Source organism: Phalacrocorax aristotelis, chromosome 4 (genome assembly GCF_949628215.1).
Source record: "Phalacrocorax aristotelis chromosome 4, bGulAri2.1, whole genome shotgun sequence".
Taxonomy (NCBI): Eukaryota; Metazoa; Chordata; class Aves; order Suliformes; family Phalacrocoracidae; genus Phalacrocorax; species Phalacrocorax aristotelis.
The window spans coordinates 64,142,187-64,163,626 of NC_134279.1; the positions used below are offsets into that span (position 1 = coordinate 64,142,187).

The 21,440-nt window shown below is 39.3% G+C and overlaps 1 protein-coding gene across 1 annotated transcript in view; it reads left to right on the forward strand.

Annotated features, from left to right (window-relative positions):
- The window catches only part of DHX15 (DEAH-box helicase 15), a 49,184-nt gene that overhangs the window by 1,372 nt on the left and 26,372 nt on the right, over positions 1–21,440 (forward strand). The window contains exons 2-5 of the mRNA XM_075091754.1: positions 4,897–5,245; positions 9,695–9,888; positions 11,015–11,174; positions 11,583–11,801. Of these exons, the coding sequence (XP_074947855.1) occupies positions 4,897–5,245; positions 9,695–9,888; positions 11,015–11,174; positions 11,583–11,801 (922 nt within the window). The remainder of the gene's footprint in view (positions 1–4,896; positions 5,246–9,694; positions 9,889–11,014; positions 11,175–11,582; positions 11,802–21,440) is intronic.

The window sequence follows — 21,440 nt, forward strand, 5'->3', positions numbered from 1 at the left end:
AACAGCATTGTTTTGAACTGGAGTATTTATCTAAGAACAACATTGAGCCTTGTTCTCAAAGCTTGCAATAACTAGCAGTCTACTATAGCAGCTAGTGTTCACTGATAAACAGTCTTGGCAAAACTTGTGGTTTTTTTTTAAAGGTGAGCTTGTATAGCTTTAGTTTTTAGCCCCTAGAGTTCAATACAGTTTTCTGTGCTAAACAAAAGTGATTGTTTATTATTGAACGTAATTTTCCTGTATGTAGGATCACCCTAATAATATTTTTTTAAAATAAATGTATTGAGCTATTTGCCGCCTCTAATACATTTTTGCAGATTCTCCAGAAGTTGAAATAGCTTTTCTGTCTATACAGAAAAGTTTTACATACGCAGCTTTTTTTTGTACGTAGAGATTTTTGTAAAACTTTCAAATGGCTATGCCAAAACTGGGCATTACTTAAATGTGGTACAGCTGTTAAGGTTGATAGTAAAGATAATCACAAGTCAGCATTTCCTTGTTTGTATGTTGGTGGATTTTGTAGTTTTGGTATGGTTGCATTTGGCATTGCTTTTACTGATTATCTACCGTCATCCTGAACTCTTAGTCTTACCATTTTGTATATACTGTAATGAGGTCCCATCAGTGATAAAACTTCTTAACCAGAAGTCTTTGACGTTTATGGCACCTAAAAACTGTACAAGTGCTGGTCTCCTGCCCCTTCTTTGTCCCCTCCTCCTCTGCCAGTAAAAGCATTAAATGGCATATGACTGAGAACAAGTCACTCTAAGCAGAATTATTGAGTGTGATTATTTCTAATATTACTTGAAATCCCAATTCGTGTAGCACAAGCCATACTAATGTTACATCGTCTTGATTTATTTTAGGGTAGTTTGGTTTTACAGCTTATGGAAGGCTGTAAGGAAGATGCAGAGAGAGATTCTTGTTAATAGCATGTATGTATGTGCCTTACTCTGTGCGACAGTGCCTTTATGCATGGTTTTGGAGCTGGATTAAGCCAACTAGCTCCTTGGATGGTTACCACTTCACATGCACAATAGTAGTTTCATTCAAACTGGATCAAACTGGATTGCCTGACTAATTATGAAAGTTGTCTCAAGTTACCCTGTGATTTTTTAGCTGCTTTTTAATGGAGGCCTGTGTTAGTGTGTGTGGCTCTACATGGCAATGATGCTAGGACAACACGCTTGTAATTATTGATGTAACCTTAAGCATCAGCATGACATTCGTTTTCTTTCAGTCTTGAAGTATCATCTATGAAGTAAAAAACTTTTTTGGAAAAAGGGGAATTGCATGGAAGGGTTTTGGTTATGTGTTTGTGTGAATTGCACGTACTTTTTAAAACCTGTTAACTTTTTCCAAACATACTTCAGTTATGGTTGTGTAACATCACAGTTACTGTGACAGTAATGGAGAAATAACACTGATATTCTTAGATGTACTTAGACTTTCACTGTGATGATCAGTGGTTTTACTTTGTGCCCTTTGTTTCATTTTTGTATGCTTTTCATCCTCTGACTTAGTGATTGCTACAGCATTTCTTTTGTATCTGTGTGTGTATATATGTGTGGGCGTAAGGAGGTAAAAACAGATAGCAGACTGGACTACTTCACTTGAAAAACAAAGCAAAAAAACCTCAACCCTCTTCTGATTATGGAGGCGGTTAGGGCATTCAGGCACAAGACAAATGTGATTAAGTTATGATTCTTTTATTGTTCATTTCTGGGTTTGAGATGAATTTTCTCTGTGCAGTAATGAAAAGTAACTTAAATGTGACAGTTTATAAATGAAGAACTGCCAAGTTGCAGTTTTAGAAAGCTTAGTAAATTCATACGGCAACACAACTGTCATTCCTCTTCACTCTTGTTGACCAAAGGAGTCTGGTTGTGTCTGCTAAGTTTCAGTATTAATAGGAGACTGGGAAATATTTTTTTGGTCGGGGAATTCTGGGGGTGTGGCGGGGAAAGTGCTGCTATAAAATGATAATATTAGAGAGTGAGTTCAAGGGCATATGTTATGTCTTTTTTTATGCCAAGATCTGGTTGCCCTGTCTCTTTTTTTTTTTTTTAAACAAGAGAGTCACAACTTGCTTGATTAACCTCTAATTAGGTTTTTTTACTTCTGAAATGTAGGTAGAATTTGATAGGTTTGTTTTCTTATTTGCATGATTAAACAGCACTAAGAGTTCAGTGAAGAAACTGAGAAACGGGGGATTAACAGGACTTCCCATTCTGGATGGTATTTGTAGTCCTCTTAATCCACTGTCTTGTTCTTGAGGTTGTATTTTTATCTATGCTTTAAGCCCACACAAATTGCTACCAACACAGAAGAAGACAGCGCTGCCGTCTCCCTTGTGCTGCAAGTGAGTGTTTGGGAGACCAGATCAGAGAACTGATCTGATCTAGAATTAGTGTTGGTGGAGGGGGTCTAGGGAGGCCTTGTTCTTCACAAGGCCTTGTACCAAGACACAGGAAGGGTTGGCAACAGTGTGGGTCTGTTCATCTTAGCAGTAGTGCTGGTTTACGTGAAGCTGAAGCATACCTGAAGATATACTTGATGATCTGCGATGTAGAAACTTCTGACATCGTACTGTTTAAGTAAATGGTAATGGAATAGTTTTTGTTCGGGTGGTTTTTTACACTTTGACTAGATACCAGTGAATAAACAAGTGCAGGCACACAAAAACCAAACCAAAACTCAAACCAACACCCCACCCCCTCCACCCCCCGTTAGTAGTGTGTCTTATTCTTCCCTTCAGTGAAGTGTGCATGGTTACCAGGTTGTTGCATTTTACCCTGGCTTTACCATTTTAAAATTGCTTTTATACCTTTGTTTTCTTATTAATGATGTTACTGTCTGACCATGCACTCATTTATCCCAACACCTGCAGATATTTAAATATCTGATTGTGAACAGCTTGTTAACTACAAGTCCAAAGCTTCATTCCTCTTTGATACATGCTATTAGACTCTTTTATCATTAAGTGTAACATAATGGAGCCTAGTTCCCTACCTTTGTAACAGGGGTAACTTTTCTATACCAGAGAATATGAACCTATTAGGTCCTGTGGTATTTGCCTGCCATTTTACAGTAAGAAGAGATTTCTAGCTTGTATAATATTTGACCATGTTAGAAGTAATGTTGAAACTGTGGTATCTCAGATTTTAGAAAATGGTCTAAAAGGGCCTTAATTTTCAGACAGTTCAGCTTTCAAAGGTTTAGGAAAATCTATAGAGAAGTGAGTTAGGTAAGTGACGGTGAAGTGTATGTTTTGTAATCCTTTATTTTCAATGGGTCTGTATTAAAAGAAGTCTTTAAAAAAAACTTACTGTGACAATGTCTGAAGCTATAATATGTTGAAGTATTAATGGGAAAAAACACGGCCTGCATAATTACATTCATTTATATAAGAACAAGAATGGTGGTTGTCTCCAATGTGCGGCACATTTTGAATTAAAAGTTATAGAATCTACTAATATAGTCTTACTTACTTCATCTTTCCTGTAGGTAGGAATTTGCTTATTACTTCACCAGTTACATTTGAATGTAGCTGCATGTTTTAAAAGGAAAAAAAAAGCTGTGGAGAGGAGTGTTGGCCAACAGTTTTCTTTAGAAATGCTCTCTACACTTTCAGGCATGCCTGAGTGCTGGTAAAGAAGAGGGGGAAGTTTTGGTTTTCCCTTAATGACTATTCCTGAAAATGTTTATATGAACATTTACTATAAAGCTGGTGTTGACTTAGCTTGTTGCTTTGCCTTTTTGATGGGATTCCAATTAACATAACGCATGAAATAAGCTGAGGATACCCTCAGTTTTTAGGCAAAGATGCCACTAACTTTTTGACTTACACTAGTTTAAAATGTGATGGGGTATTTTTCTAAAGTTGGGCTTATTTTAAAGTGCTGAATTAGGGTAAGTTTGGGTTTTTTATTAAAAGCACGTAGCTATAGTTCTTTGCCTCAAACTGGGGATTTCTTTGCAAGCGTCTCTGTTTGCAAGGAGAGTGAGATTATGTGCAAGAACAAATGTGTGGATTTGCAAAAAGGCTGAGGCCAGAGACTGAAATTTGAGTGGATAGCTATGGTTGAAAATAATTCTGTTTTTCTTTTGCAAGTGCAAGGAACTTTTTTACTTAATATTTGGAACAAATAGGAATACTTAAATGCTGGTGGTTTTAAGTTTGTAGTATGAGGTGATACCTGAGAAGATGGTACAACTTGGCAGCATTAGGTTAACAGTTGGACTTGGTGATCTTAAGGGTCTTTTCCAACAGAAATGATTCTGTGAGCTGTAGTGGCTCATTTTAAGTCTAAGTTCCAGACTTAAAAACCTGTATATCAAAGTTGATTGAGTCAGAATTGTATAGAAGACTTTGGACAGGAAAAAAGAAGTTACAAAGTAATTGTGGGATGTTAAACTTTTCTTCCAGGGCTTGCTTATTATCTTGAGGTAGTTTTTTGCTGGTTAGCATAATTCCCTTGCTAGGTAGGCAAAACGACTATTTAGTGTTCTCTTATTTTTCTGCAGCAGCAGCTAGTAGTGATGGGAAGAATTGTGGAAAAAGTCTAGAATGTACAGCTCATTCTTGAAAATCATTAAATGGAGATGATGCTCTCTGTGATGGCTGCCTTCAGTATTGCCTATAGTGAGAGGAACTGTGCCAGTGCTTATGTACCCTGAGTGTAACTGTGTGTGCTTAATTATTCAGTATGTATCATATACTGTTACTCTTTGATGCTTATTCTTCCAGGTAGCTGTTTGCAAAGATTTTGAAAAGATTTGGTTTATAGCCACATTGTACTAGGTACTTTTAAAGTTGCTTTGTATTTAAATTACTACTCTGCATTTAAATATTCAAGTATTTAATTTTCTGCTGTGTCTCTTAACTTATTTTAGGAAAGATCGTGACCGGGACAGGGACCGTGATGACCGTTCTAAAGATCGTGACAGGGATCGTGACAGAGATAGAGATCGTGACAGAGAACGGGACAAGGAAAAAGATTTGCGACCTACATCTAACTCTACGTATTATGCAGCTGCTGGGTTACCAACTATAAAACCAGCAATGATTCCACACAGTATCAACCCTTTCACAAATCTACCACACACACCACGATATTACGACATCCTGAAAAAAAGGTTACAGCTTCCTGTCTGGGAATATAAAGAAAGATTCACAGATATTTTGATTAGGCATCAGTCATTTGTGCTGGTTGGAGAGACTGGGTCTGGTAAAACAACACAGGTGAGTTCTTATCTATATGATACTGCAGTTTATTTTTCAGGTTGAGACGGTTCCTATGTGTGTGCATGTGTGACACTTCCTTTGGTTTCTTGAAATTCATTGTGTAAGAACACCTCACAAATTGTGAGAAAACTAGTTTGATCAATGTTTTGTTTGCTTAATGAATATGACAGTGAGAAGACTATTTCAGCATCTTCCCCTTTCATGATGCAGTTCTGTCCCCTACTTCTGTTAGGCTTTATGATTGGTAGTTATCTTTTTTGGTAAAGGAAGATCAGAGGTTTTGGTGGCTAGACAGAAGTGTACTAATCCACAAACCGAGGTGATAGTTCCAAATTTACATTTGCAGTTTATTTAGCTGTTTGTGTAGATATCAGCTGGAAAGTGGGAAAAAATTACTGAAATAGTGACTTGTAGCACTAAATTTCATAAGGCACTAACAAATACTAACTTAAAGGGAATTGAAATGTCAGATACAATCCTGACATGACCTGATCAGATGAAGTGTTTTGGTGATTTTCAGACTTAAGAGAAAGTGCTTGTGTTTCCTTTGTACTGAAACTTCTCAGAGGTCATATAGCTTTCCAGTGCTGCAGTTAAAAGCAGGTGGGTTTTTTTGTAGATTCATGGCTTTAAAAAGCTTCCTCAGTGGTAGAGATCTGCAGAGCTTCCTTAACCCATAAGAACAACTTTGGGGACCAGTAAACAGGGAATATGTAAGATATAAGGAACACCACTATGTATTGATAGCAGGACAAACTTGCTCAAAACTTTAATCTGTCCTCTGGTTTGCTGTTTAAAATCTGTGTGGAAAAGTGATGTAAAAAGGTTCTTTGTTCTGTAGCCTGATAAATGCCTTTTATCTAGGCAGAAAATAAAAACTGAAGGATATTTTAGTCTTTATAAAATGGATTATAGCTAACTTACAGTAAGTCTTGCAGAAATAAATTTTTAGTCATAAAATAAAATTCAGATGTCTAGAAAACGTGAAGGACATTGTAGTACATTGGATACCTTTTATAGCTGTACCTGTACTACTTGAAGTTATATGCCATTCTTGCTGCAAATTTTAGGAACCAATGTCTTGTTCAGAAAGTACCTTACTGCATTACCTGTATTGCTTTTTTGACATGTATAAGCTGAGACCAGGATTTTATAGAATTCTGCAGAAAAGTTTATGTAGTTACTCTGAACATTATGTAAAAAAAAATGGTACTTATATACGAAGACAAGATTTCTCGTTGCATGATCTGAGAATTTGAAGACTTAAAGGGTGTGTGTTCTTAATATCGATGACTTCTACTTCAAATACATCTCACTATCAAGTCATTCCTCGGGCATAAAGCTTTTCTTGAATTCTCTTACTACTTTACCCCTTATTTTCTGGAAGGGCTTAAGAAACCTAAGGCATCTTCCCTAAAAATGAGATTTAAGCTACCAAAAGCACATCAGCTGTCTTGGAAGCCTCACTGCTTCCTCTGAATTCTCTCCCTTGGAGACTGCAGATATGTTCTGAAACAATTAAGAATGTCTCTGTAGGAACATATCACTGAAAATGATCCTGCTGCCGCCTAATGAAAACCTTGTTTTGCGTATGATGGTGTCGCATCCTTTTTGATCAAATACTGTCTTAAAACCACTTGGGGGGTGGTTGTTTTTCTTCTTGCATTCATTGATGAGACACAAAAAGTCATTGTCTGTGGTTAAGAAACCCTCTAATACTCAAACTGAAGGTGTACGTGAACTATTGATGCTTGCTTTTATTGGTATGAAGTTGGCATTATTTGAGATGTGTAATGAATTGTTCTTCCAAAATCATTATCTTCCCTTTCTTGGTGATAGTAGAAGGCTATGTAGTAGTAGGTAATCTTTTTGAGCTGCTGCCTCTCAAGTCCCTTCTGTGATATTATGTGCACATTTTTCCTTCAGTCTGGTAGAGCACCCAGGTTTGGGAATACTTGGCTTTGACAATGGAAACAACAGGAGATAAAACTCTTCTGAAAGTCTTGTTCCACATAGATATAAAAAATCCCAGAGCACTGAAGAAGTATTTTGGAAGCCAAGACCACTAATTTTCAAGCCTTTAGTATTTGCAATGGCTTTATTTGTAATTTAAACTTAGAAGGTTAACTGTTTTCTTTAAATGCTCTCAGAATATGCTCAGTGGTGGAACGGGTGTGCTGAATTTTTTAGAAAGAGGTTAAGTACTTGCTGTAATAGCAACGTGTGCTCTCTTTTAAATGTGGGATCATATGTGGTGCTGGTATAATAAACTTCTTCCGTAGATGGAATAGTAAGTAGAGTAGCATCTGCTTTCAATTGGGAGTCTTAACTATACAGGGCAGGATGTTTGTTGACAATAATATAAGAGATGTTGCTTTATCAGCAAGTTTTCTTGGCAGGTGAAGTTCAGAAGCAAGGTGATTCTGAGTATAGCTCCATTTCCTGCTGTCTTTGCAGTCCACAATAGAATTGGTATGGGTAAAAGTCTGGCTCCTCTTCAACTAATGAAAATTCTGAGGATTCTACCATATAACTTCTAACAGAGAAGGTGCTTTTCCCTCTCTTACCCTGCATCCCTTCGAAAACATGACTTTCCTTTGACTTTTGAATAGTCTTTGACAGCCCTCAGAGCATTTATCTTTGATCTTAGAGGCTCCTGTATGTGTAGACCCTATGTCCTCATATTCATGGCACTTATATTTGAAAATCTCTCTTTATTGAGAAAGTCCTTGAGGTTAAGGGGACTGCTAACCAAAGCTATTCCTCATGCTTTGATATTGATAAGAGTGTTGTTTTTATGGTTTTTTTAAGGAAAGTCAAGAGTTTTGGTGATTTGTAGGGTTTTTGCATCAAGTGGAGTTGAGTTAACTTTGTTGGTCTTTGCAAGAACTAGGTAAGAAGTGTTCAGTATAAGCCCAGTCATACTGAAGGAGAAAATGTAGTATGGCACAGTTCTTTTCCCTACTGTTTGTATTTTTTTTAAAGCTGGACATGAAAAGTATTCTGGTGGTCATCTAAATCAGCTTCACACATTGAAGTCTAGGCAGCCCTTTTGTTTAATTTGACACCTGTGCTGTTTTACTGTTTACTGGAACCCACTTCTAAATTTGTTTTCATGCTCTGTGGTCCAACAGACCTCCTATTTTAAAGTTTATTTTAGGACTTGCTCAGTTTAAAGTCAAGAAACCTCACCTAATATGCTTAGAGTTGAGTTTTTATTAGTGACTTGGGAAGCAAATTCCTTTCTCTACACTGCACAGTAGAATGTGTATGTTCATGTCTTTAGTGTTCAAGAACAGCTATTATTTTTAGTTTTGACTAGGATTTCCAGAAATTTGAGTTCTTTTCTTAGCAGTCTATTAGTCTCCTGTCATCTTCATAGTCTTGCTTTCTTTTTTCTGTCTTTATAATGTAAGTATGCTCCCCATTTAAAGAAGTCATTACAGTCAACACTTGTCTGCTTGTGGGTGTATTCAGTGTTCAGTTATGTCCATTTTGCTGTGGAAATACAGTATTTTAGAAGAAAAATTTCCCTGGTTTAAATTGTACTGCTTTTCCTGTTCTGCATTAGTGCAACGTACAAATGTTCTTTTTCCTCTGTAAACGTGAGCTTTCTTTTAAGAGTGCTTTGGAAAGCAGTTACTGAGGAGGAATGGATTTTATTTGATCTGTAGACTTGGAACTAGTTGTGCCTGGAGATGTCTCCTCCTGAAACATCATACTGAGAACATGTTAAGAGTATTCGGTGTTCATCAGACTGTTACTGACCTTAGAAATTCTTCTGAATTGAGCTTCTCGTTTTAGGTGATTCTTGCTGTTCCCAGATTCCTAACAGGAGCAGAAAACTGCTGACTGACAAATAAAATGAGTGCTAACATAGGAAGGAAAACATAAGTGTTTCACATGTGGTTGATAAAATTTCAAAAGAGCAATTATTAACCAAATAAACATAACTATTTTTAATCTTATTTGTTGTTATTCCTGGCTAAGACAATTTTTTATATCACTAAAATATTTTTTCTTAAGGTATTAATAAGCAATAGTTTTTAAAGCCACAAAGTATAATCTGCTTACTCTAAAACTTAAAACAACAAACTGTGCTGCAGATCTCAAAATTCTGAGTAATAACTTCAGTTTTGGTTGCTTTGGAGCATTTTGGCTGCTGTTAGATATCTGTATAAGGTACTGATCTAACAGTGCTTAAGGGTACCGTGAGCCTATGTATCTCCTTGATAACTTCAAAGCTAGTTATGTACATGCTTGATGTGAGCATGCTTTATTTAGTGGTATTGGGTCCAACTAGCCTACCTGTTCACATGCTTTTGATATTTTTGTGCATGCAGTTGGCATCTCAGTGGTATCATAACTAACTTTGATGTGATACAAAGGCTACTGATCACATCTGGCCATTTGAAGTGTGTTAAAACTGAATTTTATTTTTGTCAGATCCCTCAGTGGTGCGTTGACTACATGCGCTCCCTACCTGGCCCAAAGAGGGGAGTAGCGTGTACCCAGCCTAGGAGAGTAGCAGCAATGAGTGTGGCACAGCGGGTTGCTGATGAGATGGATGTCATGCTGGGCCAGGAGGTTGGTTACTCTATTCGATTTGAAGACTGCAGTAGTGCAAAAACCATTTTGAAGTAAGTATGGCAACTGCCAGGTAGAGATGTAACACAGCTGCTAGGAGGTGGGGGGGAATCATGGGGTGGTAAAGGGTGCGAGCAGAGATGTGAAAGGAGTAACGAAAAGGGGAATGAATCTGTGAACAGGCATTTTCTGTGTCTGAGTGGAGAAGAGAGGCAGGAGCATGAGCTGAGAGAAACCTGGGGTGTGGGGCTTGAGCAGAATTGAAGATCAGTCATTCCTCCTAAAGAAATCTCTGCACCCTATGGAAATTAGAATTAAGTGATCCATAAAGAAGAGGGTGGTCTGAGGAACTATTCTAATGATTAAGGTGCTATTCAGAGTAAAGCCCTTTAGTATTCAGTTTCTCTTAGTGTTACGCATTCAGCTGACTTCTTCTGTAGTATCTTCCTCCCCAGGGTAATCCTGGTGAAGTTCAGTAGCTTATCTCAGTAAGGAGAACTACCAGAGCTTCAAAACTGGCCATACCTGACTCTGGGACACATAATTCATAGTGTTTTAATTGTCAAGTGCTCTAGGTTCTTGTGCTGTGTAGGTGGAACCAGGCCCACTTATTACATCATTTGCAGGTGACATTAAGGATGCTCAGTTAAAAAGGGTTGGATCAAGGAGTAGTGATTTTCTATCACAAAGATGTCTTGTCTTTTGCTCATACCAGTAGTTGAAGGCTGAGAATAAAGTTAACGTGTAAAGAAATTGAAGTGAGACGGAAAAAGCAAAAAGCGAACAGATCATCTGCAAACAGAAAAGGGGAGAAACAATTGCAGAAGTAATATTTTTAGGATTCTGGAGGGTTTTCCCCCTTTTTTCCTGTCTCTGTAGACCTGGAAGTCTGCCAGTAATAGTCTACAAACTAGTTACAAATGTTGCTAAACCTTGTTTCCCCTTCCATTTTTTTTAAGCTTTCCTCCCCACTCCCACATTTAGTTATACTCTGCTGTAATTTATATTTGAAAACTTAAAATGAGCTGCTTAACCTTGTTGGAAAGTTTACTGATGTTTCTATTTTTGAAAAAAATTGATGAAAAGCTTAGTTCAAGCAACCTAGTGAATGATACGGAAGAGTCTGTATCAGACTCCATAAATAAAATTTGTGTTTAAATTGCTTTTGTCTCTATTCAGGTATATGACTGATGGTATGTTACTTCGTGAAGCAATGAATGATCCTTTGCTGGAGCGCTATGGTGTTATAATTCTTGATGAGGCCCATGAGAGAACACTGGCTACTGATATTTTGATGGGAGTTTTGAAGGAAGTTGTAAGACAAAGATCTGATTTGAAGGTCAGTAATGCTGAAGTTCAACAACATCTCCTTTCTAGTTGCAGGCATATGAAATAAGGTATCTCTGTGCTTACTGTTAGCCGATTTTTATAATGAACTGAAGTAGATTAAGTGTTTTTTCATCTAATGATAATCTGGATTGGAAAGATAACCATAAGAAATTCTTGATGCAGTTTGTATTGAGGAACGTACTAGAAACAGCATAACTGTGGCTTAACCTTTTCATATTTGACTAAGATTTTTCTTGGACCTTTGTAACAAAGGTACTGTATTTAGGTGATAAAAACATGCTTAAATCACAGCCAACATTTCAGTTTAGTTTCTTATTGCTACATACTGTATCCACAACATTTCACAAATTCTTGTTAACCTTTGGAGTAACTCTTTTTTTGTCCTCCAAACCTCCAGGTTATAGTTATGAGTGCTACTTTAGATGCTGGGAAGTTTCAGATCTATTTTGATAACTGTCCTCTTCTAACTATCCCGGGTCGCACCCACCCTGTGGAGATATTCTATACTCCGGAACCAGAAAGGGACTACCTTGAGGCTGCCATTCGAACAGTCATCCAGATTCACATGTGTGAAGAAGAGGAAGGAGATCTCTTACTCTTTCTTACTGGGCAGGAGGTACTTTTTTCATATTTTTTTTTCTTCCATCCATTGTTCCATATAGAAACTGTTTTAAAGTGGCTTGTGTAGACTGAAATGTTCAGTTTCCTTTTCTAGTTCACCATTTGAATGGCCTGAGGTTCTCTACCTGCCATACACTTCAGGCCCTTAATCATTTTATGTATCTGTAATATGCATGTGCTGTGCAAGCCCTCTCTAAAATGAAAATTCTAATCTTAACTCATGTACTTCTAAAATAGAAGCCTATAGTATAAACACTAGCTTTGTACTGATGTGAACTCAGAAGTTCTGAGTACCCGGTAGCGTCCATGTTTTGACTGAAAACGTAGTTCTGTGCGTTTCTGGATGTGTATTGTACAACTTATCTGAAGAATAATGCTTTGGTTCTGCTACTCAGCTGACTGTAGGAGTTCTACTAAAAATGTTTGGATTTTGTTTTTATGAATAGGTTTGAGTGTTAGTTTGTATTCTTTCTGTACCATGAATACTGGGAGTTACATCTCAGAAGTGGACTTGGTGCCTTGCAAGAGGATTGTACAAAAACTCATAAGCTAAACTACATCAGGAAATAAGAAATTTCTGGAAATCTTAAATCCTTTGCTTGAAATGAACTGGGTTTTTTGTAGTCCTACTCTTTGCTTTGACCCTCTTCTGAGTGTCCTGTTAGATTGAGATGGAGAAGAGGTAAAAAAGCCCATAAGCATTGTGAAAGTTTGCTTGACTGGATCAACCTAAAACTAATATTTGGGGGGGTGGGGAACACAGCTAGCAAAAAATGTTTTTCTGACTCATTCTTTTTGCAGTCACTCCTTGAAGAAATACCCTTCAGAGGATGTGGTACAATTCAGTGTCTTTAATCTCATCATGCCTAGTCTTAACTATGCTGAGGGGGGGAAAATGGTACAAATACCATGTGATGCTAAAGGTACACAGGCTTCTTATGTAGATTTGCCAGTCATAAAGATGTGTTGCCTCTTAGATGATTTTTAAAAGATTTGGTTAAAATGTCTTTTGGCAGGTTGTCTCCTCCCTTAGAAAACCAAAACAATGACTGTCCTGGTATAAGCAGATATTCTGGCCTTTGCATTTGTAATTCTTTGTTTGCAGTATTGCTGTGTGTTCAAGTATAGGTAGGGGAAAAAACTTTAACAATTGTGGCTTTGAAACCTGCCTGTTTGGTTTTAGTTTTAAGTTCTAGTTCAGACTAGTCTGGCAGGTAAATGTGAGAATTTGTGAAATAACTGTTGCAAGTGGGTAAATGAACCAGTGGCAACAGAAAAGACGGCTTCTTCCTTTCTTGTGTGCAGCTGTTTCAGACTTTGTTTTCTTATCAGCAAGCTAAATCAGGCTGGTCTTCAACCTTTCATGAATAATAAATACTTGCCTTTCTAATTATCAATTAAAACATACATCCTTGCTGCATCAGCTGCTATGTATTTTTTCTAAATAATCTATTAATGGGAGTTGGGGGCAGGGGGGTGGGACTGCCTTCAGATGTTGCCACTCACATTTGGCAAGTGGCTCTAGACCCAGCTGGTCTCGTACTAGCCAGTGCTACAGAGGTACTGTGTTCTATTGTATGAACAAGTTCTTTGATTTCCACTGGGTTGATTCACAGGACAAAGTATTATAAACAAATTTTTAATAAAATCATGTACATAATACATGTTCATATGTACAGATATTATATGCATAAATGCATCTAACAATATCCCTCTATTGCCTTACTGAATCACTTATGTTGGTAAGCTACCATCCTCTGTTTTGTCTGGAGTTCTCCAGTCCATGTATCCATGTATGATACTGTTTGGGGGCACTGGAGGAGTGGCTCTGCCTGGAGCTACTCTGAATTTAGCTAGCTAGCATGAAGTTGAAGTCTGGTTTAGCCCCTATAGAGGCACTTTGAACTGTTGTGTCCATTTCGATTCACCATGCTTTAGGGCCTCTGAGGTCAATCGCTGAGCCTCGTAATACAGTCTATGTGTGTACTACTGCTGAATCTAGAGTGATTGGACCTACTGTAATCTCAAGAACTGGAAAGTGCGCTCTAGGCTCCACTAGTGCTATGTGTTTTGGGTTTGGTAGGCTTAGTGGCTTGGGTCTTACCATTGATATTTTTTTTTGCTGGCTCAGGGTAGAAATGATTTGCAGTTGTTTTGCATTCTGGAAAACAATATGAACAAGGGTGCAGGATGATTTGATTTTCTTGTCAGAAAGATGAATTTATAAAGCCAGATGAAGTTATATAAAGGGTTTTAGGTGGAACCATGCAAGTGTGAACTATTTTGAGTTTGAGTCTTCAGTTGAGTAATTGCAGTGGTCTGAGGCAGAATGAAGGTCCTTACTAACTACTGCCTTCAGTTCCCACTGAATTTGAAGTAATTTTAAATGGGTAATAAGTTAATTAGTACAGATTATTTAAGATATAAGGTTGATGATGGAACCTGGAGATACTAGGGAAGATTCTGTGGTGTCAGGCCCAAAAATAAAAAGAGGTTTAAATATATTTGGAGACCAAAGGAATCTTAATTGTGTAAGCCTGTTACTGGATGAAGATAAAATTGTTGTTAACGGTGCAGAAAAGAGTGTTCAATTAAAACTTCCTGAGTTCTGAAAGGAGCAGAAGTATATGATTGTTTTGTATGAGCTGCTTTGTGGTCTGTTAGTAACAAAGGAGGATGTTTTAAAAACAACATCTATTAGGAATAAACATTTTGAAACAGGACTTGTATCCCACACTCCCTGTAACGAGGAGAGCTAATCTGTTGACTTTGAAAACAAAGAAAAATCCACTGTGGTATATCAGGGAGATTCCAGAAGATGGAAATAATGTTTGTGTTGTGCCAATATTCAAAAAAGAGATGACCTGGATAACAGTAAGCCAGCTTGCCTGTCATCAGTCACAGGCAAAATTGGAAACTGACATGGAATTCTGTTCACGAGGAAATAGTATAATTACCTTTCAGTCAATGTACCTTTCTTAGACAATAGGTTTTGTCAAACTTGTTCTCGGTCATTGAGATTACGGATTTGGTAGTCTAGTTGTGTAGATACACATTTGTTAAGCTTGACGTTAAATGTCACAGGACTTGATCACCTGGAGGTCTGAGGCAGATGGCTTATTGTCTACTGGAGTTCTGCTAAGACAGTATTAGATTTCACACTCCATTAAGATCAGTAATCTGCGAGAGTAGGTGTAAAATCCTTACAGATTAAACGTATGGGGTGGGGGAGATGGAAATAATGACACAGAAACTATAGATCTGTCTGCATATCTTGCAGTGCAGGCACTTATGAATGCAAAGTATGTTCTCTGGCACCCGACACCCTTTTCTCCATAAAGCCAAATGCATCGTTACAGATTCAGGAGGAAGAATCAAGGCTGCATCTGGAAATTTGAAGTGTAGATCAGTGCTGCTGTTCTTCATTGTAGATAAATACACTAAAAGATATTGTTGTGAAGTTCTAGTGTCAGTGTTCCGGACAGGTTTAAGATGCAGTGTTGGCTACAGGCTGCCTGACCAGGCAGACAGAGTGGATGAGGCCCTCTGTAGACAAACAGGAGCAGCCTCATGTTCACAAGCCCTGGTCCTCATGGGGGACTTCAACCACCCCAATATCTGTTGGAGGGACAACACAGCAGGGCATAAACAATCCAGATTTCTGGAATGCATTGATGATTGAAAACTTTCTTTTCCAAGCAATAGAGGAGCCAACAAGGAGAGCTGCTACGCTGGACCTTGCTGTCACCAAAAAGAAGGGGCTGGAGGGGAACATGACGCTCAAGGGCAGCTTTGGCTGCAGTGACCATGAAATGGTGGAGTTCAGGATCCTTAGGGCACTGAGGAGGGTGCACGGTAAGCTCACTGCCCTGGGCTTCAGGAGAGCTGACTTTGGCCTCTTCAGGGATCTGCTTGGTAGAGTACCATAGGATAAAGCCCAGGAGGGAAGGGGCCCAAGAAAGCTGGTTAATATTCCAGGATCACCTCCTCCAAGCACAGGAGCAAAGAGGAAGTCAAGCAAAAATGCCAGGAGGCCTGCATGGATGAACAAGATACTCCGGGACAACCTCAAACATATGAAGCCTACAGAGGGTGGAAGCCAGGACAGGTAGCCTGGGAGGAATACAGGGAAATTGTCCAAGCAGCCAAGGATAAGGTTAGGAAGGCTAAAGCCCTGATAGAACTGAATCTGACCAGAGATGTCAGGGGCAAGAAGGAAAGCTTTTAGAGGTCTGCCGGTGATAGAGACTAGTGAAAAGGTGGGCCCTCTCCAGAGGGAAATAGGTGACCCAGTTACCCAGGATACGGAGAAGGCTGAGGTACTCAATTACTTTTTTTGCCTCAGTTTTTACCAGCAAGTGCTCAAGCCACACAGCCCAAGTTGCAGAAGGCAAAGGCAGGGATGGGGAGAATGAAGACCTGCCCACTGTAGGGGATGATCAGGTTTGAGACCACCTAAGGAACCTGAAGGTCCACAAGTCCATGGGACCTGATGAGATGCATCCATGGGCCCTGATGGAACTGGTGGATGAAATTGCTAATCCACTGTCAGTCATATTTGAGAAGTTGTGGTAGTCTAGTAAAGTTCCCAGTGACTGGAAAAGGGGAAAAATAAGCCCCATTTTAAAAAAGGGAAAAAAAAGGAAGAACTGGGGAACTACAGGCCAGTCAGTGTCCCCTTTGTGCTGGGTAAGATCATGGAGCAGATCCTCCTGGAAACTATGATAAGGCACACAGAAAATAAGGAGGTGATTGGTGACAGCCAGCATGGCTTCACTAGTGCCTGACAAATTTGGTGGCCTTCTCTAACAGGGTTACAGCATTGGCGGATAAGGGAAGAGCAACTGATATCATCTACCTGGACTTGTGCAAAGCATCTGACACTGTTCCGCACCACATCCTTGTCTCTAAATTGGAGAGATGTGGATTTGACAGATGGACCACTTGGCGGATAAGGAATTGCCTGGATGGTTGCACTCAGAGTTGTGGTCAACGGCTTGATGTACAGGTGGAGACCAGTGATCAGTGGCATTTCTCAAGGGCCAGTATTGGGACTGGTGCTGTTTAACGTCTTTGGCAACATGGGCAGTGGGATTGAGTGCACCCTCAGCAAGTTTGCTGATGACACCAAGCTGTGTGGTGTGGTCAACACACTGGAGGGAAGGGATGCCATCCAGAGGGGCCTTGACAGGCTTGAGAGGTGAGCCGATGCAAACCTCATGAAGATCAACAAGGCCAAGTGCAAGATCTTGCACATGGGTTAGAGCAATCCAAGCACAAATACAGGCTGGATGGAGAACTGATTGAGAGGAGCCCTGAGGAGAAGACCTTTGGGGGGGGGTTGGTTGATGAGAAGCTCAACGTGGCCTGGCAATGTGCGCTTGCAGGCCAGAAAGCCAACTATCCTGGGCTGCATCAAAAGAAGCATGACCAGCAGGTTGGGGGAAGTGATTCTCCCTCTCTACTCCTCTCTTGTGAGACCTCACCTGAAGTAGTGCGTTTGGCTCTGGGGCACCCAACATAAAAAGGATGTGGACCTGTTTGAGCAAGTCCAGAGGAGGGCCACAAAGATGACCAGAGGGCTGGAGCACCTCTCCTATGAGGACAGGCTGAGAGAGTTGGGGTTGGTCAGCCTGGAGAAAAGAAGGCTCCAGGGAGACCTTATTGCAGCCTTCCAGTACCAGAAGGTGCATGAAAGCTGGAGAGGGACATTTTACAAGGCCATGTAGTGACAGGACAAGGGGTGATGGCTTTAAACTGAAAGAGGGTAGATTCAGATGAGATACAAGGAAGAAATTCTGCACTCTGAGGGTGGTGAGGCACTGCAACAGGTTGCCCAGGGAAGTTGTGGATGCCCCATCTGTGGCAGTGTTCAAGGCCAGGTTGGATGGGGCTTTGAGCCACCTGGTCAGGTGGAAGGTGTCCCTGCCCCCACGGTGGGGGGGGGGGGTTGGCGAAGATGGCCTTTAAGGTCCCTTCTAATGCAAACCATTCTGTGATTCTATGAAAAGAGTTGCAAAATACTTCTGAGGTTTTGGTAGAACGTTTTGTAAATGAGGATTTATTTTAAAGGTACACTTTTTTCCTCACAGTGAGGCTTGTTAAGCACTGGAGCTGAAAGAAAGTAGCAGAGACTTTCTTAAGAGGAAACTGAAGTAAAAATCAACAACTGTCTTAGACTTAGCGGTAATGATTGGGTGAGGTTAAGGCAGTAGTGTACTGGGCTGCAATGAACACAGGCTGTGTCTTGTTTAGCCTTGCATAGAAAGTATTGAGGGGTTGGGGAATATAAATCAGAAGAATAATATTAATTGCATTCAGATGCTAAAAAGGGAGGAAGCTTTTTTGCTTTTAATTCATTCAAGATAATGGCAATATTAAATTTTACGAATAGACTGGGTCATAAAGATTCCGAATATAGGAATCATGATGAGACAAATTCAGTTTTGGCTGAAGTCAAGATCAGTTCTCAGTTATGGTCAAGTGTTGACTTGTTCCATGGATGACTTCTTTTGTCTAAGTACCTCATTTTACAAAGCTTTGTTTCTCTGAATTTGTATTCAGAGCATCTCCTGAAATGGTGCAGCTCTTAAGGCTAGTTCTCATTAATGTTGTTTCCTCATTTTAGCTTGTAGCAGGTTGCTTTTATTCCTGGAGGAAGAAAGGGAAATTAGTGAAGTTCCATGTGGCTTTAAGGACAAATACAAAATTTCTAGAAGGTTCATGCCATCAAAACCAGGTGTGGCTGGCAGTGCCCCCTGTCTGTGATAGGAACTTGAAAGAGAAAGGGGAAGGTTAAGGTGTCTTGCAGATACTTCTGGTTTGGGGAGTCCTTTTTATTTATGCACTTAGTTTTTCCCCTGCATAGTCATTTTACACAAGGTAAACTGCCTTATACTTTTGGTTTTATTCTTAGTTTCGTTCAGGGTTTAACAGTTATGCCTACTTGACTCATTTATCCAAGGTGAAGCTAAATCTAACTGTATAGTGTAGCAACTGATCTGCTGTAGGTAAGACTGTCATCTCCTATTTAAGAGTTTTAAGTATGTTCTAACTGGAGCAGTCTTAAAGTTTTGCCCACCTCATGAGAGTTCTTTTAAGTGGTCCAAATACAGGGTCAGCTGAAGAAAGAGTTTCTGAAATAATGTTCCAAGGACCATGTTTACAAAAGCACTGAATTCAGTTTTGCATGCCAAGTTCTTGAATTATTCCATTAAGTGTGCTTAAAGTGACATCTCTAGTCAACATCTTTTTGTAGAAACAGTTTTCTAAGGATAATGGAATACAGTTTAGATCTTGAGTGGAGCCTGACCAGCAAGTTAAACGGATGTTTATATATACCAGTTTGGCCTGTGAGCCAGAATGAATGCCAGCACTTGAAGTACGTTGGTGGCTCGGGGTAACTTGCGGTCAGTCACTGAGTAACTGCTGTTTGGTATCAGCATAATTTCAAGCCTCATCCATGGCACCACAGATGGGTCCTGCACACAGACAAAATGGAAGGGAATTCAGGTTATTGGATTGTTAGCTTAGTGGGAGCAATTTCACTCAGTAACTTCGTTGCTGCTGGTCTTCCTGGATTTCTTTTTGTCTGAGTTTTTGACTACCATTGAATGGAACTTTTTTAATGCAAGAATCTTGACAGTATTTATTTAGCACAAACTTCCTTCTTAAAGGTGTGGTTCACTAACTCAATATATGTAACTGCTTCTATAATTCTTTTCTGTATCGTTTCTTGCTAACAGTAACCTTTTCAGTATGAGCACCTTACGTTTTACTGCAGAAATACCATCGGGGAAGAAATGAAAGTGAATTTCTACTGAGCATTGAATTTGAATAGTGTAATAAAGACTTTATTTTCAACAGCAGATAAAGGAAAAAATATGGTACATGGTAAGATGCAAAATTGGTCTCTTCTGTGGTTAATTTTGTACAGCTCCTTTTAGATGAACTGCTAATGATATGTTCAAATCCTTAGTTTTTAATGCGGAGCTAGGGAATATTAAGTATTGGAGTACTGAAATGATAAACAAGCAGTGGAGATAGGGTGTTGGAGGCAGCTGATGAGGTACTGGTTTGTGGTTCATTTATTTCTGAGTCTCTCTGTGTGTGTTCTGACACAGCCCAAGGAACCACCATGTTTCTAAATTAAACTGGCACAGACCACCTTTAAAAGTCATACCTAGAAGATTTTCTGTGATAAGGCTTTCAAAAATGAGATCTTATAGGAAAAAAAAGTTGATATTACTAAGTATGACCTAGTAATACTAAGTCCTGTTCATGTTTTCAGTCTTGTAGTATTTACTAATGCAAATCAAAGAGGGGGAGGTTGGGTGGGATTTAAGCATTAGTCCCATTTGTGGTACTCTTGAAGAAAAGCCATAGGAAAACTATGAATTCTGTCCCTCCTAGTTTCAAACGCTGACAGCTTTTCATCATGTCTTCCCAGATACTTTCTGTCAAGTTAAAGAAACAGGGTTCTTCAGGAGACTCTCCTTTTGTGCCCATCCCATGCTATCCTTTGAACAATGTGGAAGGTTTTATATTTACTTTCTGCAATTGGGGACAGAAAGGAAACTTTAGCACTGTTACAGTGATAGAATAAAAAAGGATTTAGTTTTACAAATAAGAGGGGTAGGAGTTCAACTCTACCCTCTGTGTTTTGTTCTAGCTACGTAGTTTTTTCTGCGTGTTCTGGGGAGAGGGATGCAAGCAGTACTGGGAGACAGAAGGACAGACTGTGAAAAGAGAATCTTGAGCATTAAAGAAACCTGCAGCCAGTGCTTTCTGTGGTGAGTTTAACTGTTGCAAAGGAGTAAGACGCTGTTGACTAGAGAGCAGCCATTCAATACTTGCAGTACAAACAGTAAATGCAGCCAGGTCTGTTTCCACGGTTTCAGTCCAGCAATTTTAGCTGTGAAGTATCTTGAGGTGACACTGAATACGTTTATCTCACTGAATGGTTAGAAGTTCTCAAGTACATAATTTTGATGACAACCTGAAGCATTAAATATGCATGCTTCCTTTCTGCCTGAAAAGCACCTATAGCTCTTCAGTGTTCTTCATTGAAACTGTAAGATGCACACATTTTGAAAAAGGTTATACATTTTGTGTACTGTTACTATAGTATTTAACACTGTTTGGGGCAGGCGTGACTTGGGACTGCTGTTCCCGCTTTTGAGTACTTGCATGTATAGTTATACATGCTTAGATGAAGTCTTCTCACTGTATTTCAATGGAGCTGGAGCAAAAGTTCTGCTCTGTGTTAGCTTGAATAATATAACATAACCAGTTATTTCACTTGTTGCTGTATAGATCTGCCATGAGAAGGGGAAAAGCAAGGAAAGCACTGTGCTTCTAAGTTGTTGAGAGCTTCATATGAATAGTAGGTGTTGCTGTCCCCATCCAGAGAATGCTAAAATCAAATATAGGCAGCAGTCCTGGCATTCTGAGAATTCAGGGCTCCTTTTGTCAACACGCTTCAAACTCAGAGCTTCCCTCTGGTCTGGTGGATCTTTGCATTTCTAGCTGCACAGGAAGACAGCTTCAGTGAGAGGAATAAAAATTACTGCACCCAAGGGTGGTTTGGTTTTTTATTAGGCACTGGTCATCAGCCTGCCTTTCTTTGGAAAAG